Source organism: Oncorhynchus mykiss, chromosome 13, assembly GCF_057628025.1.
Source record: "Oncorhynchus mykiss isolate SJ-2025 chromosome 13, ASM5762802v1, whole genome shotgun sequence".
NCBI classification, from domain to species: domain Eukaryota; kingdom Metazoa; phylum Chordata; class Actinopteri; order Salmoniformes; family Salmonidae; genus Oncorhynchus; species Oncorhynchus mykiss.
In genome coordinates, this window is record NC_143034.1 from 6,437,501 (window position 1) to 6,462,500 (window position 25,000).

At 37.4% G+C, this 25,000-nt stretch overlaps 1 protein-coding gene across 1 annotated transcript in view; it reads left to right on the plus strand.

Moving 5' to 3' along the window:
- The window catches only part of sdk1b (sidekick cell adhesion molecule 1b), a 393,224-nt gene that overhangs the window by 279,566 nt on the left and 88,658 nt on the right, over window positions 1-25,000 (plus strand). The window contains 3 exon segments of the mRNA XM_090194773.1: window positions 3,449-3,564; window positions 4,752-4,947; window positions 5,563-5,661. Of these exon segments, the coding sequence (XP_090050899.1) occupies window positions 3,449-3,564; window positions 4,752-4,947; window positions 5,563-5,661 (411 nt within the window).

The window sequence follows — 25,000 nt, forward strand, 5'->3', positions numbered from 1 at the left end:
TATACACTATATACACTATACACTATACACTGTATACACTATACACTGTATACACTGTATACACTATATACACTATATACACTATACACTATTGTTACGGTTTTCTTGTGGTGAAGGAGAGTCGGACCAAAATGCAGAGTGGTTAATTAGATACATCTTTGATGAATGATGAAACACGAACAATACAAAAACAATAAACGTAACATGAAAACCTAAACAGCCTCTCTGGTGACAACAAACACAGGAACAATCACCCACGACACACTCAAAGAATATGGCTGCCTAAATATGGTTCCCAATCAGAGACAACGATAAACACCTGCCCCTGATTGAGAACCACTCCAGACAGCCATAGACTTTTCTAGATAACCCCACTAAGCCACAATCCCGAAACCTACGAAAAACCCCAAGACAAAACACACCACATAATAAACCCTTGTCACACCCTGGCCTGACCAGAATAATAAAGAAAACACAAAATACTAAGACCAGGGTGTGACAGGAGGCTATATACAGGAGGTACCAGTACAGAGTCAATGTGGAGGTTATATACAGGGGGTACCAGTACAGAGTCAATGTGGAGGTTATATACAGGGGGTACCAGTACAGAGTCAATGTGGAGGCTATAGACAGGGGGTACCAGTACATAGTCAATGTGGAGGCTATATACAGGGGGTACCAGTACAGAGTCAATGTGGAGGCTATATACAGGGGGTACCGGTACAGAGTCAATGTGGAGGCTATATACAGGGGGTACCAGTACAGAGTCAATGTGGAGGCTATATACAGGAGGTACCAGTACAGAGTCAATGTGGAGGCTATATACTGGGGCGGCAGCGTAGCCTAGTGGTTAGAGTGTTGGACTAGTAACCGAAAGGTTGCAAGTTCAAATCCCCGAGCTGACAAGGTACAAATCTGTCGTTCTGCCCCTGAACAGGCAGTTAACCCACTGTTCCTAGGCCGTCATTGAAAATAAGAATTTGTTCTTAACTGACTTGCCTAGTAAAATAAAGGTAAAAAAAAAAAAAAAAAAAAAAAAAAAAAAAATGTGGAGGCTATATACAGGGGGTACCAGTACAGAGTCAATGTGGAGGTTATATACACGGGGTACCAGTACAGAGTCAATGTGGAGGCTATATACAGGGGGTACCAGTACAGAGTCAATGTGGAGGCTATATACAGGGGGTACCAGTACCGAGTCAATGTGGAGACTATATACAGGGGGTACCAGTACAGAGTCAATGTGGAGACTATATACAGGGGGTACCGGTACAGAGTCAATGTGGAGGCTATATACAGGGGGTACCAGTACAGAGTCAATGTGGAGGCTATATACAGGAGGTACCAGTACAGAGTCAATGTGGAGGCTATATACAGGGGGTACCAGTACAGAGTTAATGTGGAGGCTATATACAGGGGGTACCAGTACAGAGTTAATGTGGAGGCTATATACAGGGGGTACCAGTACAGAGTCAATGTGGAGGTTATATACAGGGGGTACCAGTACAGAGTCAATGTGGAGGTTATATACAGGGGGTACCAGTACAGAGTCAATGTGGAGGCTATATACAGGAGGTACCAGTACAGAGTCAATGTGGAGGCTATATACAGGGGGTACCAGTACATAGTCAATGTGGAGGCTATATACAGGGGGTACCAGTACAGAGTCAATGTGGAGGCTATATACTGGGGGTACCAGTACAGAGTCAAAATACTAAGACCAGGGTGTGACAGACTATACACACTATATACACAAAACAGTATACACTATACACTATATACACTATACACTATATACACTATACACTATATACACTATACAATATTCACTGTATACACTATACACTATATACACTATACAGTATACAATATACACTATATACACTATACACTATATACACTATACACTATATACACTATACACTATTCACTGTATACACTATACACTATATACACTATACAGTATACAATATACACTATATACACTATATACACTATACACTATACACTATCTACACTATACACTATATACACTATACACTATAGACTATATACACTATACACTATACACTATACACTATATATACTATACACCATATACACTATACTCTATACACTATATACACTATACACTATACACTATATACACTATACACTGCTAAGGGAGTTTACACTATATTCATAGAGGGTGTTTATACTATATTCACAGAGGGAGTTTACACTATATTCACAGAGGGAGTTTATACTATATTCACAGAGGGAGTTTATACTATATTCACAGAGGGAGTTTACACTATATTCATAGACAGAGTTTACACTATATTCACAGAGGGAGTTTACACTATATTCACAGAGGGTGTTTACACTATATTCACAGAGGGAGTTTACACTATATTCACAGAGGGTGTTTACACTATATTCACAGACAGAGTTTACACTATATTCACAGAGGGAGTTTACACTATATTCACAGAGGGTGTTTACACTATATTCACAGAGGGAGTTTACACTATATTCATAGACAGAGTTTACACTATATTCACAGAGGGAGTTTACACTATATTCACAGACAGAGTTTACACTATATTCACAGAGGGAGTTTATACTATATTCACAGAGGGAGTTTACACTATATTCACAGAGGGAGTTTATACTATATGATTAGAGGGAGTTTACACTATATGATTAGAGGGAGTTTACACTACATTATTAGAGGGAGTCTACACTGCATTATTAGAGGGAGTTTACACTACATTATTAGAGGGACTTTACACTACATTATTAGAGGGAGTTTACACTACATTATTAGAGGGACTTTACACTACATTAATAGAGGGAGTTTACACTACATTATTAGAGGGAGTTTACACTACATTATTAGAGGGACTTTACACTACATTATTAGAGGGAGTTTACACTAGGTTAATAGAGGGAGTTTACACTACATTATTAGAGGGAGTTTACACTACATTATTAGAGGGAGTTTACACTAGATTAATAGAGGGAGTTTACACTACATTATTAGAGGGAGTTTACACTAGGTTAATAGAGGGAGTTTACACTACATTATTAGAGGGAGTTTACACTACATTATTAGAGGGAGTTTACACTAGATTAATAGAGGGAGTTTACACTACATTATTAGAGGGAGTTTACACTAGGTTAATAGAGGGAGTTTACACTACATTATTAGAGGGAGTTTACACTACATTATTAGAGGGAGTTTACACTACATTATTAGAGGGAGTTTACACTACATTATTAGAGGGAGTTTACACTAGGTTAATAGAGGTAGTTTACACTAGGTTAATAGAGGTTGTTTATTTTCTAATGAGTGATGGGAAGTGAACAAGTGCACACTTCAGGAGAAATTACAGGCTATTGGGATGCAACCAGAGTGTGTGTGTCTGACGTGTCCCTCTTCCTGTCGCCCTCTGTGTCTCTCCAGTCCCCACAGCGCCCCCTCAGGCTGTAGAGGTAACAGCAGTCAGCTCCTCCGCTATCAGATTCACCTGGAACCCTCCGCCTCAGCAGTTCATCAACGGGATCAACCAGGGATACAAGGTAGGAAACAGTCAATCAACCAGGGATACAAGGTAGGAAACAGTCAATCAACCAGGGATACAAGGTAGGAAACAGTCAATCAACCAGGGATACAAGGTAGGAAACAGTCAATCAACCAGGGATACAAGGTAGGAAACAGTCAATCAACCAGGGATACAAGGTAGGAAACAGTCAATCAACCAGGGATACAAGGTAGGAAACAGTCAATCAACCAGGGATACAAGGTAGGAAACAGTCAATCAACCAGGGATACAAGGTAGGAAACAGTCAATCAACCAGGGATACAAGGTAGGAAACAGTCAATCAACCAGGGATACAAGGTAGGAAACAGTCAGGAAACAGTAAGGGTTAGGTTAGGGTTAGGGTTAGGGTTAGGGTTAGGGGTTAGGGTTAGGGTTAGGGTTAGGGTTAGGGGTTAGGGTTAGGGTTAGGGTTAGGGTTAGGGTTAGGGTTAGGGGTTAGGGTTAGGGTTAGGGTTAGGGTTAGGGTTAGCCCACATTGTTCAGGATGTTTGTGTTCATGTTTTTCTGAAACTTCTCCCCCTCTCTCTTTCCTCCCCTCTCTCTCTCTCTCCCTTGCTCTTTATCCCTCTGTCTATCTCTCTCTCCCTTCCTCTCTCTCTCTCTCTCTCTCTGTCTCTCTCTCTCCCCCTCTCTCCCTCTCTCTCTCTCTCTTTCTCTCTCTCTCTCCCCCTCTCTCTCCTCCCCTCTCTCCTCCCCTCTCTCTCCTCTCTCTCTCCTCCCCTCTCTCTCCCCTATCCGCCCCTCTCTCTCTCATCCCTTCTCTCTCTCTTTCTCTCTCCTCCCCTCTCTCTCCTCCTTTCTCTTTCCCCTCTCCTCCCCTCTCTCACCTCTCTCTCCTCCCCTCTCCTCCCATCTCTCTCCTCCCCTCTCTCTCCTCCCCTCTCGCTCCTCCCCTCTCTCTCCTCCCCTCTCGCTCCTCCCCTCTCTCCTGCCATCTCTCTCTCCTCCCCTCTCTCTCCCCTTCTCTCCTCCCCGCTCTCCTCCCCTCTCTCTTTTCCCCTCTCTATCCCCTCTCTCTCCTCCCCTCTCTCCCCTCTTTCTCTCCTGTCTCTTCTCTCTCCCCTCTCTCTCTCATCTCTCCCCTCTCTCTCCCCTCCTTATCCTCTCCTCATCTTTCTCTCCTCTCTCCCCTTACCCCTCTATGTTTCCCTTTCTCTCATTCAGTTGCTAGTCTGGCCAGAGCACTCCCCCGAGGCTGTAACCATAGTGACCATCACCCCCGACTACCCCGGTTCCCGCCTCACCGGATTGGTTGTTGGACTAAGGAAGTTCACCTGGTATCTAGGCTCCACCCTCTGCTTCACCACGCCCGGCGATGGACCCAAGAGCCCTCCCATACTACTACAGACACACGAAGACAGTACGTACAAACACACACACACACACACACACACACACACACACACACACACACACACACACACACACAGACACACACACACACACACTCACACTCTTCTCTCGCCCTCTCTCCCCGTTCTCTCTCCCTCTCTCCCCCTTCTCTCTCCCTCTCGCCCCCCTTCTCTCTCCCTCTCTCCCCGTTCTCTCTCCCTCTCTCCCCTTCTCTCTCCCTCTCTCCCCCCTTCTCTCTCCCTCTCTCCCCGTTCTCTCTCCCTCTATCCCCCCTTCTCTCTCCCTCTCTCCCCCTTCTCTCTCCCTCTATCCCCCCTTCTCTCTCCCTCTCTCCCCCCTTCTCTCTCCCTCTCTCCCCCCTTCTCTCTCCCTCTATCCCTCCCTTCTCTCTCCCTCTCTGGGATGGGGGTATTGTACAATAGATATTGATTGGGTGTAGGGCGTGTATCAGGGTTAACGGTGGGTATAATTAATGAACAATAGATATTGATTGTGTGTGTGTGTGTGTGTGTGTGTGTGTGTGTGTGTGTGTGTGTGTGTGTGTGTGTGTGTGTGTGTCCATGTGTGTGCGTGTGTGCGTGTGTGCGTGCGTGTGTCTGTGTGTCTGTGTGTGTGTGTACAGCTCCAGGTCCGGTGGGTCACTTGAGCTTCACTGAGATCCTGGACACGTCTCTGAGGGTGAGCTGGGCAGAGCCTAAAGACAAGAACGGCATCATCACAGGTGAGATGGAACACTGGGGTACTCTAGAACCCTGCTCTAGAACTACAACACTAGAACCCTGTTCTAGAACTACAATACTAGAGCCCTTCTCTAGAACTACAACACTAGAACTATACTCTAGAACTACAACACTATAACTCTGCTCTAGAACTACAACACTAGAACTATACTCTAGAACTACAACACTAGAACTATACTCTAGAACTACAACACTAGAACCCTGTTCTAGAACTACAACACTAGAACTATACTCTAGAACTACAACACTAGAACTATACTCTAGAACTACAACACTAGAACCCTGTTCTAGAACTACAACACTAGAACTATACTCTAGAACTACAACACTAGAACTATACTCTAGAACACATATGTCAGAGTCAAGGCCCGCGGGCCACATCCGGCCCGCAAGAAGGTTTTTTACGGCCCCTGGGATGATCTTGATTTATTATTAGAACCGGCCCGCAGCAAGCCGGCAGCCCGCAGATCTTTTACACGCACCAATACTACATTTCCCACAATGCAAAGGTGACGCACCGAGCAGTAGGCTGCTTCATTTCAATATTTATTGGCACAGCAGTCGTCAGCATCACAGTAAAATTAACTTTCAGATTACCCATCAAAAATGGCAAAACGGAAGGTGGATACTGAGAACCGGGGGTTTCAAACAAGGTGGGAGTCGGAGTATATGTTCACGAAGGTAGCTGGAAAACCTGTGTGTCTTCTGTGTGGAGAAAGTGTGGCGGTACTGAAAGAGTATAATCTGAGACGACATTATGAAACGAAACACGCGGACACACACGCGGACGCAACTGTCAAGGCCAGTTTTATTTTGGCAGAAGAGATCGCTAAATCAGCCCGGCCATTTACGGAGGGGGATTTCATCAAAAACTGCATGATTAAAGTTTGTGACGAAGTTTGCCCAGAAAAAAGGCAACTCTTTTTAAATGTGAGTCTGAGCAGAAACACCATTGCCGAGAGAGTAGACCAGTTGTCCATCAATCTAAAAGAGCAGCTTGTGAAAAAGGGAAAAGATTTTATTGCATATTCCTTGGCTGTGGATGAGAGCACCGACATTTCTGACATTGCCCAGTTGTCAATTTTCATCCGCGGAGTGGACTCCAACCTAAGCGTGACAGAGGAGTTTTTGGCTTTACGTCCTATGCATGGCACAACTACGGGGCATGATTTGTATGAAGAGGTGTCAAGATGTGTAAATGAGATGGAGCTGCCTTGGGAAAAACTCGTGGGTTTGACAACCGACGGAGCACCTGCGATGTGTGGACACAGGAGCGGACTGGTGGCGAAGATACGGGAAAAGATGCAAGAGGAAAACGCGACAGGTGAGCTGACAGCTTATCATTGTATCATACACCAGGAAGCGTTGTGCGGTAAAGCCTTGAAAATGGAGCATGTAATGAGCATCATCACGCGCACAGTTAACTTTATCAGAGCCAAAGGTTTGAATCACCGCCAGTTCAAGGCATTTCTGACGGAGTTAGAAACGGAGCATGGTGATTTGCCTTATCACACAGAGGTGCGATGGCTAAGCCAGGGAAAGGTGCTTCAAAGATGTTTCGAGCTTCGTGAGGAGATTTGTCTATTCTTGGACAGCAAAGGGAAAGACACAACACAACTCCGAGACGAAATGTTTCTGTGTGAAATGGCTTTTCTGTGTGACATTACGAGTCATCTGAATGCAATAAACTTGCAGCTGCAGGGTCGGGATCGTGTCATCTCTGATATGTACAGTACAGTGAAGGCATTTAAAACCAAACTGACTCTGTGGGAGACGCAGATGCGGAAAGAAAATTTGAGCCACTTTCCCAGCTGCCAGACCATGAAAGAGAAGCTCTCTACCAGTGCGTTCCCGAGCACACAGTTGGCTGATAAAATAGGTATGCTTGCCGCTGACTTTCGACGCCGATTTGCTGACTTTGAAGCACAAAAAAGCAGGTTGGAACTGCTCGGTAACCCATTTGCTGTTGACGTGGAAAGCTCACCACCAAACCTCCAAATGGAGTTGATTGACCTCCAATGCAATGATGCACTGAGGGCAAAATATGCGGCAGTGGGTGCTGCGGAGTTCGCCCGTTTCCTCCCCGGCACAATGCCCCAGCTGCGCATCCAGGCTGCTCAAACGTTGTCTATGTTTGGCAGCACATACCTGTGTGAACAACTGTTTTCTTTGATGAACCTGAACAAAACATCACACAGAAGTCGACTTACTGCTGAACACCTCCACTCAATTCTGAGGATTTCTTCAGCTCAGAGCCTTACCCCGAACATTGATGAACTTGTGGAAAAGATGGGACACCACCAAGTATCACCCTCAACCTCAAACAAGTGAACATTACTGTGCAATCACATATTTAGAGTTTTTACTCAGTTCAAGTTTAAAAGTTAAAATTTAATATTTGTTTTCACTGCATGTTACTTCTCCTTAAACAAAGTGTTGTTTTTGATTAATAGATTTTTGCACTTTATTTTTTTGTATTTCAATCCAATTATATTTTAAAAATATTTCAGTTGAGTGGATGATAGAAAATTGCTATTATTGTTTTTTCTTTGAAGTAAATTTAGCCCACTTTTGCTAAAATAGAAAATATAGTCTACTGATGGTGCCTTGAATACCGGTTTCTTTCATTTAATGTTCATGTTATGGGGATATTTATATAAAGGAAATTTGTCTTTTGTGTCTGTTGAAAATTAAAGATTACTGACAGAGCCATAAGAAAATATTGCTTTATTTATCTGATCATATTGTAATATATTTGTTAGGTTTTCAGTAGGTTCAATTAGGTTCACTAGACTATATGCGTCATTTAAAAATTTTTCAATGAACATTCGAACAGTCCGGCCCTCGTCTTGTAGCTGATTTTTTTATTTGGCCCTCCGTCCATTTGACTTTGACACCCCTGCTCTAGAACTACAACACTAGAACTCTGCTCTAGAACTACAACACTAGAACTATACTCTAGAACTACAACACTAGAACTCTGCTGTAGAACCACAACACTAGAACTCTGCTCTAGAACTTCAACACTAGAACTATACTCTAGAACTACAACACTAGAACCCTGTTCTAGAACTACAACACTAGAACTCTGCTCTAGAACTACAACACTAGAACTATACTCTAGAACTACAACACTAGAACTATACTCTAGAACTACAACACTAGAACTATACTCTAGAACTACAACACTAGAACTCTGCTGTAGAACCACAACACTAGAACTCTGCTCTAGAACTTCAACACTAGAACTATACTATAGAACTACAACATTAGAACTCTGCTCTAGAACTAAATGTATTTTCTCATTCCATGGCACTGTGTGCTCACGTAGGCCTAAATGTGTTTATGAATAACATCTATACAACGTCTATGCAACATCTATACAACGTCTATACAACGTCTATACAACGTCTATGCAACGTTCTAGGTTCCTGTCAGTTGTAGCTTTGCCTATGTGAGGCAGATTCTCAGAACAATCCTCCGTTGATATGGCATTATAGAAGGACTGAGTTTGGACGAGTCTGTCTTTGGTAATTGGACAAGCCTGTCTTTGGTAGTTGGACGAGCCTGTCTTTGGTAGTTGGAAGTTGACGAGCCTGTCTTTGGTAGTTGGACGAGCCTGTCTTTGGTAGTTGGACGAGCCTGTCTTTGGTAATTGGACGAGCCTGTCTTTGGTAGTTGGACGAGCCTGTCTTTGGTAGTTGGACGAGCCTGTCTTTGGTAGTTGGACGAGCCTGTCTTTGGTAGTTGGACGAGCCTGTCTTTGGTAGTTGGACGAGCCTGCCTTTGGTAGTTGGACGAGCCTGTCTTTGGTAGTTGGACGAGCTTGTCTTTGGTAGTTGGACGAGCCTGTCTTTGGTAGTTGGACGAGCCTGTCTTTGGTAGTTGGACAAAGGGCGCTCTTTGAAAAGGGGGCTGGATAGACTACTTGAACAAGTGAAATGCAGGTATGTGACTTGTGAATACTGAAAAGGCAAAAGGCTCCAAAATATTGTCAAAGCTGCTCTCAGAAGACCATTTAAAAACCCCTTAATCCAATGAAACGAAATGGCAGGAAACCAATAATTATTTTGTGTTTCTAAATAGGAGATTAATCATAACAAAAGACACAACTCTCCTTCCATGGGCACTGTGTATAGGCTGTCCTTCACAATACACTGTGTATAGGCTGTCCGTCACAATACACTGTGTATAGGCTGTCCGTCACAATACACTGTGTGTAGGCTGTCCTTCACAATACACTGTGTATAGGCTGTCCTTCACAATACACTGTGTATAGGCTGTCCTTCACAATACACTGTGTATAGGCTGTCCTTCACAATACACTGTGTATAGGCTGTCCTTCACAATACACTGTGTATAGGCTGTCCTTCACAATACACTGTGTATAGGCTGTGTATAGGCTGTCCTTCACAATACACTGTGTATAGGCTGTCCTTCACAATACACTGTGTATAGGCTGTCCTTCACAATACACTGTGTATAGGCTGTGTATAGGCTGTCCTTCACAATACACTGTGTATAGGCTGTCCTTCACAATACACTGTGTATAGGCTGTGTATAGGCTGTCCGTCACAATACACTGTGTATAGGCTGTCCGTCACAATACACTGTGTATAGGCTGTCCTTCACAATACACTGTGTATAGGCTGTCCTTCACAATACACTGTGTATAGGCTGTCCGTCACAATACACTGTGTATAGGCTGTCCTTCACAATACACTGTGTATAGGCTGTGTATAGGCTGTGCTTCACAATACACTGTGTATAGGCTGTGCTTCACAATACACTGTGTATAGGCTGTCCTTCACAATACACTGTGTATAGGCTGTTCTTCACAATACACTGTGTATAGGCTGTTCTTCACAATACACTGTGTATAGGCTGTGCTTCCCAATACACTGTGTATAGGCTGTTCTTCACAATACGCTGTGTATAGGCTGTGCTTCCCAATACACTGTGTATAGGCTGTCCTTCACAATACACTGTGTATAGGCTGGTCTTCACAATACACTGTGTATAGGCTGTTCTTCACAATACACTGTGTATAGGCTGTCCATCACAATACACTGTGTATAGGCTGTCCTTCACAATACACTGTGTATAGGCTGTGTATAGGCTGTTCTTCACACTACACTGTGTATAGGCTGTTCTTCACAATACACTGTGTATAGGCTGTGTATAGGCTGTGCTTCACAATACACTGTGTATAGGCTGTGTATAGGCTGTGCTTCACAATACACTGTGTATAGGCTGTGCTACAATCAAGACCTGCTCTCAACAAACAGCATTAGTGTTTCCCAGGAAACAGGAAAAAAGAAACCACAACTTATATTTGCTGACCGTGACACGAGAGCTGCAACACAGATGAATGAATAACAACACTGGAACACTAAGTACATAACTCTAGAACTAGAACAGTAAAGTAGTTAGCTCTAGAACCTCAACACTAAAGTACATAGCTCTAGAACTAGAACAGAAAAGTAATTAGCTCTAGAACCTCAACACTAAAGTACATAGCTCTAGAACTAGAACAGTAAAGTACATAGCTCTAGAACTAGAACAGTAAAGTACATAGCTCTAGAACTACCACACTAAAGTACATAGCTCTAGAATACTAAATGACATAGCTCTAGAACTACAACACTAAAGTACATAGCTCTAGAACTACAACACTAAAGTACATAGCTCTAGAACTACAACACTAAAGTGCATAGCTCTAGAATACTAAATTACATAGCTCTAGAACTAGAACAGTAAAGTACATAGCTCTAGAACTACCACACTAAAGCACATAGCTCTAGAACTACAACACTAAAGTACATAGCTCTAGAATACTAAAGTACATAGCTCTAGAACTCCAACACTAAAGTACATAGCTCTAGAATACTAAATTACATAGCTCTAGAACTACGACACTAAAGTACATAGCTCTAGAACTACAACACTAAAGTACATAGCTCTAGAACTACAACACTAAAGTGCATAGCTCTAGAATACTAAAGTACATAGCTCTAGAACTCCAACACTAAAGTACATAGCTCTAGAATACTAAAGTACGTAGCTCTAGAACTACGACACTAAAGTACATAGCTCTAGAACTACAACACTAAAGTACATAGCTCTAGAACTACAACACTAAAGTGCATAGCTCTAGAATACTAAAGTACATAGCTCTAGAACTACAACACTAAAGTACATAGCTCTAGAATACTAAATTACATAGCTCTAGAACTACCACACTAAAGTACAGAGCTCTAGAACTACAACACTAAAGTACATAGCTCTAGAACTACAACACTAAAGTACATAGCTCTAGAATACTAAAGTACATAGCTCTAGAACTACAACACTAAAGTACATAGCTCTAGAATACTAAATTACATAGCTCTAGAACTACAACACTAAAGTACATAGCTCTAGAACTACCACACTAAAGTACAGAGCTCTAGAACTACAACACTAAAGTACATAGCTCTAGAACTACAACACTAAAGTACATAGCTCTAGAATACTAAAGTACATTACTCTAGAACCACAACACTATTACTTTACTCTGCTCTAGACCTACAACACTAGAACTCTTCTCTGGTCTAGAACGAGAACAATAGAACTGTACTCTGGTCCAGAACAAGAACACTGGAACTCTACTGTGCTCTAGAACTACAACACTAAAACACTAAACTGCTCTAGAACTACAACACTAAAACTCTAAACTGCTCTAGAACTACAACACTAAAACTCTAAACTGCTCTAGAACTACAACACTAAAACTCTAAACTGCTCTAGAACTACAACACTAAAACTCTAAACTGCTCTAGAACTACAACACTAAAACACTAAACTGCTCTAGAACTACAACACTAAAACTCTAAACTGCTCTAGAACTACAACACTAAAACTCTAAACTGCTCTAGAACTACAATACTACAACTCTAAACTGCTCTAGAACTACAACACTAAAACTCTAAACTGCTCTAGAACTACAACACTAAAACACTAAACTGCTCTAGAACTACAACACTAAAACTCTAAACTGCTCTAGAACTACAACACTAAAACTCTAAACTGCTCTAGAACTACAACACTAAAACTCTAAACTGCTCTAGAACTACAACACTAAAACTCTAAACTGCTCTAGAACTACAACACTAAAACTCTAAACTGCTCTAGAACTACAACACTAAAACTCTAAACTGCTCTAGAACTACAACACTAAAACTCTAAACTGCTCTAGAACTACAACACTAAAACTCTAAACTGCTCTAGAACTACAACACTAAAACTTTAAACTGCTCTAGAACTACAACACTAAAACTCTAAACTGCTCTAGAACTACAACACTAAAACTCTAAACTGCTCTAGAACTACAACACTAAAACTCTAAACTGCTCTAGAACTACAACACTAAAACTCTAAACTGCTCTAGAACTACAACACTAAAACACTAAACTGTTCTAGAACTACAACACTAAAACTCTAAACTGCTCTAGAACTACAACACTAAAACTCTAAACTGCTCTAGAACTACAACACTAAAACTCTAAACTGCTCTAGAATTACAACACTAAAACTCTAAACTGCTCTAGAACTACAACACTAAAACTCTAAACTGCTCTAGAACTAATACACTAAAACTCTAAACTGCTCTAGAACTACAACACTAAAACTCTAAACTGCTCTAGAACTACAACACTAAAACTCTAAACTGCTCTAGAACTACAACACTAAAACTCTAAACTGCTCTAGAACTACAACACTAAAACTCTAAACTGCTCTAGAACTACAACACTAAAACTCTAAACTGCTCTAGAACTACAACACTAAAACTCTAAACTGCTCTAGAACTACAACACTAAAACTCTAAACTGCTCTAGAACTACAACACTAAAACTCTAAACTGCTCTAGAACTACAACACTAAAACTCTAAACTGCTCTAGAACTACAACACTAAAACTCTAAACTGCTCTAGAACTACAACACTAAAACTCTAAACTGCTCTAGAACTACAACACTAAAACTCTAAACTGCTCTAGAACTACAACACTAAAACTCTAAACTGTTCTTGAACTACAACATAATAGTCTGTGTATTGTTTTATTAAATAGTGGATATTTAGGCTTCTTCTAACTATAACTTATATCAGACCTCTAACTATAACTAATGTCAGACCTCTAACTTATATCAGACCTCTAACTATAACTAATGTCAGACCTCTAACTTATATCAGACCTCTAACTTATATCAGACCTCTAACTTAGATCAGACCTCTAACTTATATCAGACCTCTAACTTAGATCAGACCTCTAACTTATATCAGACCTCTAACTTAGATCAAACCTCTAACTTATATCAGACCTCTAACTTATATCAGACCTCTAACTTATATCAGACCTCTAACTTAGATCAGACCTCTAACTTATATCAGACCTCTAACTTATATCAGACCTCTAACTTATATCAGACCTCTAACTTAAATCAGACCTCTAACTTATATCAGACCTCTAACTTATATCAGACCTCTAACTTATATCAGACCTCTAACTTATATCAGACCTATAACTTATATCAGACCTCTAACTTATATCAGACCTCTAACTATAACTTATATCAGACCTCTAACTTATATCAGACTTCTAACTTAAATCAGACCTCTAACTTATATCAGACCTCTAACTTATATCAGACCTCTAACTTATATCAGACCTCTAACTTATATCAGACCTATAACTTATATCAGACCTCTAACTTATATCAGACCTCTAACTATAACTTATATCAGACCTCTAACTTATATCAGACCTCTAACTATAACTTATATCAGACCTCTAACTTATATCAGACCTCTAACTATAACTTATATCAGACCTCTAACTTATATCAGACCTCTAACTTATATCAGACCTCTAACTTATATCAGACCTCTAACTTATATAAGACCTATAACTTATATCAGACCTATAACTTATATCAGACCTCTAACTATAACTTATATCAGACCTCTAACTTATATCAGACCTCTAACTATAACTTATATCAGACCTCTAACTATAACTTATATCAGACCTCTAACTATAACTTATATAAGACCTCTAACTTATATCAGACCTCTAACTATAACTTATATCAGACCTCTAACTATAACTTATATTAGACCTCTAACTATAACTTATATCAGACCTCTAACTATAACTTATATCAGACCTCTAACTTATATCAGACCTCTAACTTATATCAGACCTATAACTTATATCAGACCTATAACTTATATCAGACCTATAACTTATATCAGACCTCTAACTATAACTTATATCAGACCTCTAACTTATATCAGACCTCTAACTATAACTTATATCAGACCTCTAACTATAACTTATATCAGACCTCTAACTATAACTTATATTAGACCTCTAACTATAACTTATATAAGACCTCTAACTTATATCAGACCTCTAACTATAACTTATATCAGACCTCTAACTATAACTTATATTAGACCTCTAACTATAACTTATATCAGACCTCTAACTATAACTTATATTAGACCTCTAACTATAACTTATATCAGACCTCTAACTATAACTTATATCAGACCTCTAACTATAACTTATATTAGACCTCTAACTATAACTTATATCAGACCTCTAACTATAACTTATATCAGACCTCTAACTTATATCAGACCTCTAACTTATATCAGACCTCTAACTATAACTTATATCAGACCTCTAACTTATATCAGACCTCTAACTATAACTTATATCAGACCTCTAACTATAACTTATATCAGACCTCTAACTATAACTTATATCAGACCTCTAACTATAACTTATATCAGACCTCTAACTTATATCAGACCTCTAACTATAACTTATATAAGACCTCTAACTTATATCAGACCTCTAACTATAACTTATATCAGACCTCTAACTATAACTTATATCAGACCTCTAACTATAACTTATATCAGACCTATAACTTCCATCAGACCTCTAACTATAACTTATATCAGACCTATAACTTCCATCAGACCTCTAACTATAACTTATATCAGACCTATAACTTCCATCAGACCTCTAACTATAACTTATATCAGACCTCTAACTTATATCAGACCTCTAACTATAACTTATATCAGACCTCTAACTATAACTTATATCAGACCTCTAACTATAACTTATATCAGACCTCTAACTTATATCAGACCTCTAACTTATATCAGACCTCTAACTTATATCAGACCTCTAACTTATATCAGACCTCTAACTATAACTTATATCAGACCTCTAACTATAACTTATATCAGACCTCTAACTTATATCAGACCTCTAACTTATATCAGACCTCTAATTTATATCAGACCTATAACTTATATCAGACCTCTAACTTATATCAGACCTCTAAATATAACTTATATCAGACCTCTAACTATAACTTATATCAGACCTCTAACTTATATCAGACCTCTAACTATAACTTATATAAGACCTCTAACTATAACTTATATCAGACCTCTAACTATAACTTATATCAGACCTCTAACTATAACTTATATAAGACCTCTAACTATAACTTATATCAGACCTCTAACTTATATCAGACCTCTAACTATAACTTATATAAGACCTCTAACTATAACTTATATCAGACCTCTAACGTATATCAGACCTATAACTTCCATCAGACCTCTAACTATAACTTATATCAGACCTCTAACTATAACTTATATTAGACCTCTAACTATAACTTATATAAGACCTCTAACTATAACTTATATCAGACCTCTAACTTATATCAGACCTCTAACTATAACTTATATAAGACCTCTAACTATAACTTATATCAGACCTCTAACGTATATCAGACCTATAACTTCCATCAGACCTCTAACTATAACTTATATCAGACCTCTAACTATAACTTATATTAGACCTCTAACTATAACTTATATCAGACCTCTAACTTATATCAGACCTCTAACTTATATCAGACCTCTAACTTAAATCAGACCTCTATCTTATATCAGACCTCTAACTTATATCAGACCTCTAACTTATATCAGACCTCTAACTTATATCAGACCTCTAACTTATATCAGACCTCTAACTATAACTTATATCAGACCTCTAACTATAACTTATATCAGACCTCTAACTTATATCAGACCTCTAACTTATATCAGACCTCTAATTTATATCAGACCTATAACTTATATCAGACCTCTAACTTATATCAGACCTCTAAATATAACTTATATCAGACCTCTAACTTATATCAGACCTCTAACTTATATCAGACCTATAACTTATATCAGACCTCTAACTTATATCAAACCTCTAAATATAACTTATATCAGACCTCTAACTTATGTCAGACCTCTAACTTATATCAGACCTCTAACTTATATCAAACCTCTAACTATAACTTATATCAGACCTATAACTTATATCAGACCTATAACTTATATCAGACCTTTAACTTATATCAGACCTCTAACGTATATCAGACCTCTAACTTATATCAGACCTCTAACTTATATCAGACCTCTAACTTATATAAGACCTATAACATATATCAGATTCAGACCTCTAACTTATATCAGACCTCTAACTTATATCAGACCTCTAACTTATATCAAACCTCTAAATATAACTTATATCAGACCTCTAACTTATGTCAGACCTCTAACTTATATCAGACCTCTAACTTATATCAAACCTCTAACTATAACTTATATCAGACCTCTAACTTATATCAGACCTCTAACTTATATCAGACCTCTAACTTATATCAGACCTATAACTTATATCAGACCTATAACTTATATCAGATCTCTAACTTAAATCAGACCTCTAACTTATATCAGACCTCTAACTTATATCAGACCTCTAACTTATATCAGACCTCTAACTTATATCAGACCTATAACTTATATCAGACCTCTAACTATAACTTATATCAGACCTCTAACTATAACTTATATCAGACCTCTAACTATAACTTATATCAGACCTCTAACTATAACTTATATCAGACCTCTAACTATAACTTATATCAGACCTCTAACTATAACTTATATCAGACCTCTAACTATAACTTATATCAGACCTCTAACTTAGATCAGACCTCTAACTTATATCAGACCTCTAACTTAGATCAAACCTCTAACTTATATCAGACCTCTAACTTATATCAGACCTCTAACTTATATCAGACCTCTAACTTAGATCAGACCTCTAACTTATATCAGACCTCTAACTTATATCAGACCTCTAACTTATATCAGACCTCTAACTTAAATCAGACCTCTAACTTATATCAGACCTCTAACTTATATCAGACCTCTAACTTATATCAGACCTCTAACTTATATCAGACCTATAACTTATATCAGACCTCTAACTTATATCAGACCTCTAACTATAACTTATATCAGACCTCTAACTTATATCAGACTTCTAACTTAAATCAGACCTCTAACTTATATCAGACCTCTAACTTATATCAGACCTCTAACTTATATCAGACCTCTAACTTATATCAGACCTATAACTTATATCAGACCTCTAACTTATATCAGACCTCTAACTATAACTTATATCAGACCTCTAACTTATATCAGACCTCTAACTATAACTTATATCAGACCTCTAACTTATATCAGACCTCTAACTATAACTTATATCAGACCTCTAACTTATATCAGACCTCTAACTTATATCAGACCTCTAACTTATATCAGACCTCTAACTTATATAAGACCTATAACTTATATCAGACCTATAACTTATATCAGACCTCTAACTATAACTTATATCAGACCTCTAACTTATATCAGACCTCTAACTATAACTTATATCAGACCTCTAACTATAACTTATATCAGACCTCTAACTATAACTTATATAAGACCTCTAACTTATATCAGACCTCTAACTATAACTTATATCAGACCTCTAACTATAACTTATATTAGACCTCTAACTATAACTTATATCAGACCTCTAACTATAACTTATATCAGACCTCTAACTTATATCAGACCTCTAACTTATATCAGACCTATAACTTATATCAGACCTATAACTTATATCAGACCTATAACTTATATCAGACCTCTAACTATAACTTATATCAGACCTCTAACTTATATCAGACCTCTAACTATAACTTATATCAGACCTCTAACTATAACTTATATTAGACCTCTAACTATAACTTATATAAGACCTCTAACTTATATCAGACCTCTAACTATAACTTATATCAGACCTCTAACTATAACTTATATTAGACCTCTAACTATAACTTATATCAGACCTCTAACTATAACTTATATTAGACCTCTAACTATAACTTATATCAGACCTCTAACTATAACTTATATCAGACCTCTAACTATAACTTATATTAGACCTCTAACTATAACTTATATCAGACCTCTAACTATAACTTATATCAGACCTCTAACTTATATCAGACCTCTAACTTATATCAGACCTCTAACTATAACTTATATCAGACCTCTAACTTATATCAGACCTCTAACTTATATCAGACCTCTAACTATAACTTATATCAGACCTCTAACTATAACTTATATCAGACCTCTAACTATAACTTATATCAGACCTCTAACTATAACTTATATAAGACCTCTAACTTATATCAGACCTCTAACTATAACTTATATCAGACCTCTAACTATAACTTATATCAGACCTCTAACTATAACTTATATCAGACCTATAACTTCCATCAGACCTCTAACTATAACTTATATCAGACCTATAACTTCCATCAGACCTCTAACTATAACTTATATCAGACCTATAACTTCCATCAGACCTCTAACTATAACTTATATCAGACCTCTAACTTATATCAGACCTCTAACTATAACTTATATAAGACCTCTAACTTATATCAGACCTCTAACTATAACTTATATCAGACCTCTAACTATAACTTATATCAGACCTCTAACTATAACTTATATCAGACCGCTAACTTATATCAGACCTCTAACTTATATCAGACCTCTAACTTATATCAGACCTCTAACTTATATCAGACCTCTAACTATAACTTATATCAGACCTCTAACTATAACTTATATCAGACCTCTAACTTATATCAGACCTCTAACTTATATCAGACCTCTAATTTATATCAGACCTATAACTTATATCAGACCTCTAACTTATATCAGACCTCTAAATATAACTTATATCAGACCTCTAACTATAACTTATATCAGACCTCTAACTTATATCAGACCTCTAACTATAACTTATATAAGACCTCTAACTATAACTTATATCAGACCTCTAACTATAACTTATATCAGACCTCTAACTATAACTTATATAAGACCTCTAACTATAACTTATATCAGACCTCTAACTTATATCAGACCTCTAACTATAACTTATATAAGACCTCTAACTATAACTTATATCAGACCTCTAACGTATATCAGACCTATAACTTCCATCAGACCTCTAACTATAACTTATATCAGACCTCTAACTATAACTTATATTAGACCTCTAACTATAACTTATATAAGACCTCTAACTATAACTTATATCAGACCTCTAACTTATATCAGACCTCTAACTATAACTTATATAAGACCTCTAACTATAACTTATATCAGACCTCTAACGTATATCAGACCTATAACTTCCATCAGACCTCTAACTATAACTTATATCAGACCTCTAACTATAACTTATATTAGACCTCTAACTATAACTTATATAAGACCTCTATCTTATATCAGACCTCTAACTTAAATCAGACCTCTATCTTATATCAGACCTCTAACTTATATCAGACCTCTAACTTATATCAGACCTCTAACTTATATCAGACCTCTAACTTATATCAGACCTCTAACTATAACTTATATCAGACCTCTAACTATAACTTATATCAGACCTCTAACTTATATCAGACCTCTAACTTATATCAGACCTCTAATTTATATCAGACCTATAACTTATATCAGACCTCTAACTTATATCAGACCTCTAAATATAACTTATATCAGACCTCTAACTTATATCAGACCTCTAACTTATATCAGACCTATAACTTATATCAGACCTCTAACTTATATCAAACCTCTAAATATAACTTATATCAGACCTCTAACTTATGTCAGACCTCTAACTTATATCAGACCTCTAACTTATATCAAACCTCTAACTATAACTTATATCAGACCTATAACTTATATCAGACCTATAACTTATATCAGACCTTTAACTTATATCAGACCTCTAACGTATATCAGACCTCTAACTTATATCAGACCTCTAACTTATATCAGACCTCTAACTTATATAAGACCTATAACATATATCAGATTCAGACCTCTAACTTATATCAGACCTCTAACTTATATCAGACCTATAACTTATATCAGACCTCTAACTTATATCAAACCTCTAAATATAACTTATATCAGACCTCTAACTTATGTCAGACCTCTAACTTATATCAGACCTCTAACTTATATCAAACCTCTAACTATAACTTATATCAGACCTCTAACTTATATCAGACCTCTAACTTATATCAGACCTCTAACTTATATCAGACCTATAACTTATATCAGACCTATAACTTATATCAGATCTCTAACTTAAATCAGACCTCTAACTTATATCAGACCTCTAACTTATATCAGACCTCTAACTTATATCAGACCTCTAACTTATATCAGACCTATAACTTATATCAGACCTCTAACTATAACTTATATCAGACCTCTAACTATAACTTATATCAGACCTCTAACTATAACTTATATCAGACCTCTAACTATAACTTATATCAGACCTCTAACTATAACTTATATCAGACCTCTAACTATAACTTATATCAGACCTCTAACTATAACTTATATCAGACCTCTAACTATAACTTATATCAGACCTCTAACTATAACTTATATCAGACCTCTAACTATAACTTATATCAGACCTCTAACTATAACTTATATCAGACCTCTAACTATAACTTATATCAGACCTCTAACTATAACTTATATCAGACCTCTAACTATAACTTATATCAGACCTCTAACTATAACTTATATCAGACCTCTAACTTATATCAGACCTCTAACTTATATCAGACCTCTAACTATAACTTATATAAGACCTCTAACTTATATCAGACCTCTAACTATAACTTATATTAGACCTCTAACTATAACTTATATCAGACCTCTAACTATAACTTATATCAGACCTCTAACTATAACTTATATCAGACCTCTAACTATAACTTATATCAGACCTCTAACTATAACTTATATCAGACCTCTAACTATAACTTATATCAGACCTCTAACTATAACTTATATCAGACCTCTAACTATAACTTATATCAGACCTCTAACTATAACTTATATCAGACCTCTAACTATAACTTATATCAGACCTCTAACTATAACTTATATCAGACCTCTAACTATAACTTATATCAGACCTCTAACTATAACTTATATCAGACCTCTAACTTATATCAGACCTCTAACTATAACTTATATCAGACCTCTAACTATAACTTATATCAGACCTCTAACTATAACTTATATCAGACCTCTAACTATAACTTATATCAGACCTCTAACTTATATCAGACCTCTAACTATAACTTATATCAGACCTCTAACTTATATCAGACCTCTAACTATAACTTATATCAGACCTCTAACTATAACTTATATCAGACCTCTAACTATAACTTATATCAGACCTCTAACTATAACTTATATCAGACCTCTAACTATAACTTATATCAGACCTCTAACTATAACTTATATCAGACCTCTAACTATAACTTATATCAGACCTCTAACTATAACTTATATCAGACCTCTAACTTATATCAGACCTCTAACTTATGTCAGACCTCTAACTTATATCAGACCTCTAACTTATATCAGACCTCTAACTCATATCAGACCTCTAACTTATATCAGACCTCTAACTTATATCAGACCTCTAACTTATATCAGACCTCTAACTTATATCAGACCTCTAACTTATATCAGACCTATAACTTATATCAGACCTCTAACTTATATCAGACCTCTAAATATAACTTATATCAGACCTCTAACTCATATCAGACCTCTAACTTATATCAGACCTCTAACTTATATCAGACCTCTAACTTATATCAGACCTCTAACTTATATCAGACCTCTAACTATAACTTATATCAGACCTCTAACTTATATCAGACCTCTAACTTATATCAGACCTATAACTTATATCAGACCTCTAACTTATATCAGACCTCTAACTATAACTTATATCAGACCTCTAACTTATATCAGACCTCTAACTTATATCAGACCTCTAACTTATATCAGACCTCTAACTTATATCAGACCTCTAACTTATATCAGACCTCTAACTATAACTTATATCAGACCTCTGACTTCCATCAGACCTCTAACGTATATCAGACCTCTAACTTATATCAGACCTCTAACTTATATCAGACCTCTAACTATAACTTATATCAGACCTCTGACTTCCATCAGACCTCTAACGTATATCAGACCTCTAACTTATATCAGACCTCTAACTTATATCAGACCTCTGACTTCCATCATGTGCACATTCAGATAGTCTTGTCCATCTAGGCCTACTTTCCCCTCGTTACCTTGTCTGGAATCATTGATATTGTGTCAGATATGAACCAATACCAGACATAATTAACCATACAGGCTATAAAGCCTTGGCTACACAGGTGAAACAATTTACAGCTCTGATTTTCTCCCCACTTTAACTGTGTAGGGGGGTAGATAACAGTGGTTTCCTGTTAGAGGAATTTAATTTACTCTGAATTTCTCCCCATTATAACTGTGTAGGGGGGGTAGATAACAGTGGTTTCCTTGACAAGGGTAGAAATGGAGCTTTCCAGAAATGCCAGAAGTTGTTTACTGTCCTGCTAATAGTCAACAAACAGCATTAGTGTTTCCCAGGAAACAGGAAAAAAGAAACCACAACTTATATTTGCTGACCGCGACGAGCTGCAACACAGATGAATGAATAACAACACTGGAACACTAAGTACATAGCTCTAGAACTAGAACAGTAAAGTAGTTAGCTCTAGAACCTCAACACTAAAGTACATAGCTCTAGAACTAGAACAGTAAAGTAGTTAGCTCTAGAACCTCAACACTAAAGTACATAGCTCTAAAACTAGAACAGTAAAGTAGTTAGCTCTAGAACTAGAACAGTAAAGTAGTTAGCTCTAGAACTAGAACAGTAAAGTAGTTAGCTCTAGAACTAGAACAGTAAAGTAGTTAGCTCTAGAACTAGAACAGTAAAGTTGTTAGCTCTAGAACTAGAACAGTAAAGTAGTTAGCTCTAGAACCTCAACACTAAAGTACATAGCTCTAGAACTACCACACTAAAGTACATAGCTCTAGAACTAGAACAGTAAAGTAGTTAGCTCTAGAACCTCAACACTAAAGTACATTGCTCTTGAACTACCACACTAAAGTACATAGCTCTAGAACTAGAACAGTAAAGTAGTTAGCTCTAGAACCTCAACACTAAAGTGCATAGCTCTATAACTACAACACTAAAGAACTTAGCTCTATAACTAGAACACAAAAGTAGTTCGCTCTTGAACAATATCTAGTGAAACCTAGTCTACTCTGTCCTCTCTCAGTGAAGTAGTGATGTTTCATCTGTTGTTATGCTCGGTATGAGGACAACCCTGCTGCTTCTCTTCACATTAACTATCCCTCACACACACACACACACACACACACACACACACACACACACACACACACACACACACACATGTACACACACACACACACACACACACACACATGTACACACACACACACACGCATGTACCCACACACACACACACGCATGTACACACACACACACACACACGCATGTACACACACACACACACACACACACACGCATGTACACACACACACACACACACACACAGGTACAGGTATGGTGTGATGAATGAGTGTGTGGATGTGGGTAGATCTATTTGTTGTGAAAAGGTTAGTGGGTGTGTGTGTATAACTTCTCCATCTGTAAGGCTTTATTCACATGGGAAACGTGTGTTTACGTTGCCAAAGCAAGTGAAGTAGATAAACAAAAATGAAATTAACAACAAAACATTTGTAACAGTAAACAAGTAGATAATAAACAAAAGTGAAATAAACAATAAAAAATGAACAGTAAACATTACACTCACAGAAGTTCCACAAGAATAAAGACATTTCAAATGTCATATTATGTCTA